The sequence below is a fragment of the Danio rerio genome, chromosome 25, assembly GCF_052040795.2.
Source record: "Danio rerio strain M-AB ecotype USA chromosome 25, GRCz13ab, whole genome shotgun sequence".
Taxonomy (NCBI): domain Eukaryota; kingdom Metazoa; phylum Chordata; class Actinopteri; order Cypriniformes; family Danionidae; genus Danio; species Danio rerio.
This window is the reverse complement of record NC_141045.1, coordinates 40227501-40235000: the sequence shown is the minus strand read 5'-3', so window position 1 is coordinate 40235000 and position 7500 is coordinate 40227501. Positions and strand designations below refer to the sequence as shown.

At 49.3% G+C, this 7500-nt stretch overlaps 1 protein-coding gene across 1 annotated transcript in view; it reads right to left on the bottom strand.

Annotated features, from left to right (window-relative positions):
- The window catches only part of fanca (FA complementation group A), a 16311-nt gene that overhangs the window by 888 nt on the left and 7923 nt on the right, over positions 1 to 7500 (bottom strand). Inside the window, 17 exon segments of the mRNA NM_001040635.2 lie at positions 1162 to 1294; positions 1388 to 1463; positions 1539 to 1635; positions 1729 to 1791; positions 1912 to 2041; positions 2162 to 2277; positions 2501 to 2605; positions 2708 to 2767; positions 4383 to 4482; positions 4959 to 5116; positions 5841 to 5907; positions 6044 to 6172; positions 6320 to 6393; positions 6585 to 6749; positions 6926 to 7019; positions 7147 to 7328; positions 7449 to 7500. The exon segment at positions 7449 to 7500 is cut by the window's right edge and continues 48 nt beyond it. Of these exon segments, the coding sequence (NP_001035725.2) occupies positions 1162 to 1294; positions 1388 to 1463; positions 1539 to 1635; positions 1729 to 1791; positions 1912 to 2041; positions 2162 to 2277; positions 2501 to 2605; positions 2708 to 2767; positions 4383 to 4482; positions 4959 to 5116; positions 5841 to 5907; positions 6044 to 6172; positions 6320 to 6393; positions 6585 to 6749; positions 6926 to 7019; positions 7147 to 7328; positions 7449 to 7500 (1801 nt within the window).

The following is a 7500-nucleotide window of genomic DNA, read 5'->3' as shown; positions in this document are numbered from 1 at the left end:
ACAAGACAAAGAACACAAGAGACAGACATGAGACAAGACAGAAGAGGCATGAGACATACGAGACACGAAGGAGACAAGACACAGACATGAAACAAAGAAGACATGAGACAAGGAGACATGAGACTGTTTTGAGATATACACGAGACACAGAAGAGACATGACAAGACAGACCTAAGACACGAGACAAGGAGGAGACAGGAGACTGATAAAAGACACACGAGACACGCAAGAGACATGAGACACACACAGGACACGAAGGAGACGTGAGACACACACGAGACTCGCAAGAGACATGAGACACACACGAGACTCGGAAGAGACATGAGACACACACGAGACACACACGAGACTCGGAAGAGACATGACACACACGAGACTCGGAAGAGACATGAGACACACACGAGACACACACGAGACTCGGAAGAGACATGACACACACGAGACTCGGAAGAGACATGAGACACACACGAGACTCGGAAGAGACATGAGACACACACGAGACTCGGAAGAGACATGACACACATGAGACTCGGAAGAGACATGAGACACACACAGGACACACAAGACACGAAGGAGACAAGAGGCAAATATGAGAAACACACGACTGGGAAGAGACATGAGACAGACAGGAGACACAAGACTCAGAAGACACATGAGACACAAGACATGAAGGAGACATAAGACAGATATGAAACACGACTCAGAAGAGACAAGAGACACAAAAGACATGAGACAGACATGAGACACACACGAGACTCAGAAGAGGCATGAGACACAAGACAAGGAGATATGAGACTCGGAAGAGACATAAGACACACACACACACACAAGACATGAGACACAAGACAAGGAGACATGAGACAGATATGAGACTCGGAAGAGACATAAGACACACACACACAAGACATGAGACACACAAGACATGGAGACATAAGACAGATATGAACCGCACAAGACAGATATGAGACGCACACGAGACATACAGGACACACAGATGACACGTAACAGATCTGACACACACTAGACAGATGAGGCAGACGTCAAGCACAGGAGACAGACTTGAGCACATGTGAGACGAACACAACACTCTAGACAGACATGAGATACAGGAGACACCAGAGAGACGCACACACACACACACACACACACACACACACACACCTGCGGCCGGCCTGCGCTCTCAGCACTCAGGTACAGCTCACTCAGCTTCCTGTAGGAGACGCCGGCGCTGTGGAGGAATCCTGGAGAACTGACCAATCCCTGGAGGAGCTGTGAGTCCACCGCACACAGAACACTGCACACACACACACACACACACACACACACACACACACTCTCAGCAGAGCAGGACAGGAGTGTGGGCACTGACGCAGCGGCGGCTCCTCACCTGTAGAAGGCCAGCGGCAGCAGACGCAGGGCATGATGGGAAATCACACGCGTCCTGAACTCACACAGCTCATGATCTACCACAGAAGAACATCATCATCATCATCATCACATGACCAGTCTAACACACACACAAACACACACACACACACCTGATCCACACTGATCGAACAGCAGCAGCCAATCAGAATGACCCTGAAGACGAGTGAGGAGACACACGCACACGCCTCTGACACGCTCCACACACTCCTGCAAACACACACACACACACACACACACATCAACACTACAGCAGCATGATCACTGAGGCTCTGTGTGTGTGTGTGTGTGTGTGTGTGTTACCTGTTGGCTGAGGTGTGCAGAGATCAGCTCTATTATACTGTAGAGGAACAGGTAGAGCAGCACCTGCAGAGAGATGATTGCCGATTGGTCAACTGACAGACCCACCTCTGCGTGTGTGCGTGTGTGTGTGTGTGTGTGTGTGTGTGTGTGTGTGTGTGTGCATGTTTCACCTGACGGACTCACCTGTGTGTGTGTGTGGTCGAGCTGAGCGAGAGCCGCTGTGGGGTCCGAGTGCGGCAGTGAAGCCTGTAGAGCCGCAGCCAGCAGCCATGATGGAGCCGCTGGAGCCGAGGAGGACAGACCGCCACACACACTGCACACACACACACACACACACACACACACACACACCAGGTTTTGTTTTTGTGTGTTGTACCGTGAGCTCCAGTGGTGTGCATGAGTGAGTGTGTGTGTGTGTGTGTGTGTGTTGTACCGTGAGCTCCAGCGGTGTGTGTCCTCCAGCATCTGCAGCTGATCAGGCAGTGGTTCTCCAGCGGTGAGACGCCTCCACTGACACACCAGCACAGAGGACACACGCGGCCACCAGCGCTACACACACACACACACACAGACACACACACAGACACAGTGTTCAATGTGTGTGTTCCACTGCTCAGAACACACGGTTATTGTGTCAGTGCTCAGGTACAGCAGAGTAATAAACAGACGCGCAGGTTTATCTGCATCTGCTAAGTGTATCTGGCCTTGGCGTCCCCGTTAGGCAGAGTTAGGCCATAATCCAGACAGCACATGCAGATGAGGGGTGTGTTACCATGGCGGACAGGAGCAGCAGAGGACACCGAGTGCTGAACACACACACACACTCGTTCACTGCGTCAGCCGGAGATCTACAGCTCACACTGCCGCTCACTATGGCCTGAAACACACACACACACACACACACAGTGTCCTGATTGAGTGCACTGTTACTGATCACACAGATGTGGTGGTTTGACGTAAGTTTCACAGATTGACGTACTTTGAGGAAGAGTGCGGTCAGCTTGCAGGACAGCAGAGCATCAGGAACACACGTCCTCATCTGAAACACACACACACACACACACTGTAATGCATTGTAATATCATTGTAAAGCATATACGCATGTGCTGGGGATGCAGTGTTGATCTCAGATCTCTCTCCTACAGTCATATTCTCTATAAGAGGCTCTACAGTCACAGTGTACACACACACACACACACACTAAATAAAGGAGCATGACCATTTTTTTAAAGGTCTGCTGGTAAATCACACTAAATGTTCACTATTTTAGGTCTGTTAGGATTTCCTAAATGACTTGCATTTGCTCAATGCCAGAATAATGAAAGAATTGTTTATTCATTTCTAGTTGACACACATTTCCTTGTTATTGTTTAGCTTTGCTTTTAAACTGTGTAACTTTGGTCAAATGTTTTGGGTCTCCTTCCACAAGCTTCTACAATAGTTTGCAGGAGTTTTGGCCCGTTCCTCCTGCAGAATTGCTGTAACTGAGTCAGATTTGTAGGCTGTCTTGCTCGCACAAGCTTTTTCAGCTCCGCCCACACATTCTCTATAGGGTTGACATCAGGGCTTTGTGATGGCCACTCCAAAACATTCCCTCTGTTGTCCTTAAAGCACATGTGAACTCATTTGGCAGTATGCTGAGGGTCATGGTCTGTCTGGAAGAGTCATATGTGGGCATGTTGTAATGTCCTGGCTGATGTGTTGAGATGTTGCTTCAGTATTTCTCCATAATGTTCTGTCTTCATGATGCCATCTATGCTGTGAAGTGGACCAGTCCCTCCTGCAGCAGAACAGCCCCACAACATGATGCTGCCGCCCCCATACTGCACAGTTGGGATGGTGTGCTGATTCCCCTTTGTCCTCCAGATGTAACACTGCTCATTATGGCCAAACAGTTCAATGTTAGCTCCATCAGAGCACAGGACATGTCTCCAAACAGTCTGTTTCCCAGTGTCATTCAGCTAATGGTAATCTGGCTTTGTTGTTGATTCTGGCTTGTTGATTCTCCATGTTGTCACTCAGGGAAGCAGTGTGTTTGAGCTTTTCCTTCAATACTATTCTACAGTTGTGCCTCACATTAACTCAAATGTTGTCAATCAGCCAATCAGAAACCTCCAAAACCCTGACATCATCATCTGAGCTTTACAGAGGCAGAATAATCTGATTGTGTGTAAACTTGACTTTCAAGAAGAGTTATAACCATTTCTCAACACACATCTCTCTCTCATTATTCTGCTATAAGCAGAGCAGAAACACATGATCATCCTCACTTACCTAAAAGAGGAACAGTTTAGTCACATTATCAGCTGACTGTGTTTAAATGCCTTTATACAGTGTGTGTAAACCGTGTGTGTATGTGCAGATACAGTAGATTAGCCAGTAACAAAGACAAAACTGAAGACACAGTCCGAATATTAGCACACACACACACACACACACACACACACACACACACACACACACACACACACACACACACACAAACAAACACACACACACACACACACACACACACACACACACACTAATATGTTGGTGAAAATATTCAATAAATGTTAATAAACAGAGAAACATATAAAATATCAGGTTTAGTTCAGGTGTTGTGCTGTAGCGGTCACTGGGTTGACAATGATGATGATGATGAAGAGGCAGACCTGCACATCAGTGATGTGTTTGATCATCCTCCTGCAGTCCAGAGCTGATCCGCCAGTCTGAACCCTGAGCAGCAGAGCGGCAGGAACCACACACACCACACTGACACACACACACACACACACACACACACACACACACACACGTCATTATTGATGAGATGAAGCCGTTTGTGCAGTCATGTCCTGTAGTCAGACAGTGATCACAGGTCTAAGAGTGTTTGAATATGCAGAATTTGACACTGAACTCTACTGAGCAACACTCATTGTTCTGATATACTAACACTAGGTGTGTGTGTGTGTGTGTGTGTGTGTGTGTGTGTGTGTGTGTGTGTGTGTCATTGCGTCAACAGTAAACACAGACACACACTTCTGTTAACTATTGTGAATGGTGTGTGTGTGAGATCTTTCAGCTAGTATATGACCACTACTCTTCAAAACACACTGTGTGTAAGTTTGACACCCAGTGGATGAACTAGGTATTGCAGTCCTGGATCAAAACACACCAGTGGCACCGCCAGAAAATCTGCTCTGTGTGTGTGTGTGTGTGTGTGTGTGTGTGTGTGTGTGTGTGTGTACCGGCTGATGTTCTGGAGCGTCTGCTGGTATCTGAGCTGCTCTGCGATGCACTGGGGGTCAGGGGTCACAGAGCACCTGCTCTCAATCAGGTCCCAGAGGAAGTGATGCGCGTCATCTGGAGTCTTCTGTGGAGTGACGGCCTCTTCATACAGCAGCGCCTGCAGAGAAGACGCACACGACACCTGACAACCGTCGCTAGGGGCTTCCTCTCCCCCAAGGTGTTGCCATGTGTTGTTGCAGTGTTCTACTGTAGCGTTGCCATGGTGTTCTAAACGGTTGCTACAATGTTGCAAGGATACTGTTGCCATGTGGTTGCTAAGGTATTCCCAGTGATGACTGTGGTTGCGCTGTGCTGTTGCTAGGCTGCTGATTTTGCTCCAGGTGCTAGTATAGGGTGTTCTGGGTGATTGACAAGCTGTTGCTATGCACTAGCTGAGTGTTAGCCAGGAGATTCTACTGTGGTTGCTAATGTGTTGCTATGGGTCTCTATGGAGTGCTACGTTGCTGTGGTGTTGTTATATGTGGTTGCTTTGGTTTTGCTAGGTAGTTGCTATATGGTTGCAGTAGTGTTGCTATGCGGTTGTGATGGTGTTGCAATGTAGTTGCTAGGGTTTTGCTATGTAGTTCCTATGTGGTTGCTATGGTGTTGCTATGTGGTTGCTGTGGTGTTGCTATGTGGTTACTATGGGGTTGCTGTGGTTTTGCTATGTGGTTGCTATGGTAATGCCAGGGTGTTGCTATGCGGTTGCTATGTGATTGTTGTGTTGCTTAACTGAAGGGTTTCCATGGAAACAGTGTGTGTGTTGAAAGCATTGTGAATGTGTGTTGTGTGTGTTGTGTTGTGTGTGTTGTGTTGAGTGTGTGTTTGTCAGCAGTCTGTACCTGTAGGAGTGACAGCAGGTCTGGCAGACAGCTATCAGAGTGTCCGTGTGCTCCTGCACCCTGTGACCTGCACACACACACACACACACACACACACAAACACACACACACACACAGGTCAGATGAGTGTGTCTGAGTCAGTGTGTGTGTGTGTGTGTGTGTGTGTGTGTGTGCGTGTGTGTGTGTGTGTGTGTGTGACTCACGTTGTGTGTTGGTCCAGAAGTGCAGTGATGATGCGAGCACAGCTCTGAGTGACGTCTCCTCCACAGCCGCCGTCTGCTGCAGCCATGGGCAGATAGTAGAGCTCACAGGCCCACTGCTGGAACTCCTGCCTGAACACACACACACACACACACACACACACACACACGCATGCACTTACATTCATTCTTTGTGTGTGTGGTGTGTGTGTGTGTGTGTGTGTGTGTGTGTGTGTGTGTGTGTGTGCATGACTGTTTGTTTATGTGTGTGCGCTGTACCTCTCAGCATCAGTGAGTGCGTCTCGGCTCCGCTGGACCTGTAGTTCTGCTGTGAGCCAATCAGAGAGGGAGAGCTGGAGGAACAGAGAGAGCATCAACAAAAGGCGCTGCAGTGTGTGTACTTGTTTTAATATCCCAGTGAGGACTTAAACCTGAATGCACACAGACTCATGGGGACTGATCTGCCAGAATGCAGGAGTGTGGAGATGTGAAGGTGCGGAGAGCACACCGGGATATAGGAACAAGTGTGTGTGTGTGTGAGCACCTGATACTCAGGCCGTCTCCTCAGCGCCTGGATGTGTGTGTTTCTCCACAGAGCCACAGCCGACTCCTGCAGGCCTCCAGCGGGCGCACACAGAGGCTCAGAGACCTGTTCACCAATCAGCAGCGCCCGCGTCTCCGGAACCAGCCGGGACATCACAAACTGAGCCTGACACACACACACACACACACACACACACACACACACACACACACACACACACATATATATAAAATTCCCATAATGGTTTTGAGCGCAGTGTACGCAGCAACATGACAGCGCTGTGATGACACACACACACACACTCAGGGACGGGTCAGTGACGGCTTGAACTGGTGTTATACCTTCTTGAAGAGTGTGTGTGGGATGAAGACGTGCAGCTCTTCAGCCTGAGCGGTGGCTCTGCAGAGACCATAGGAGAGAACCGACACACAGAACCTGCACACACACACGCACACACACACGCACACACACACGCACACACACACGCACGCACACACGCACGCACACAGATGAGCAGTGCTGATGGAGAGTGGTGGTGTCGAGGTGGTGCACTCGCTCGTACCTGAGGCAGGTGTGCATGTGTGTGTCCGTGCAGCAGCTCAGAGCGTCACACACACACTCAGACACACAGCGAGCGTCTGCAGACGGCAGCAGCTGCACAGGAGGACACACACTCCGGCAGCGATGCAGCTCCACATGCAGAGCAGACAAACCCAACACATGAGCGGCGCTCAGAGCCTCGCCCTGCAACACACACACACACACACACACACAGTCACACACTGCTCTATAAACCATAAACACACACACACACACACACACACACACACACACACACACACACACACACAGGAGAACACAGACCTGGTGCTGCAGCAGATCCCACAGTCTGTGTAGAAGAGCCGAGATCAGCCAT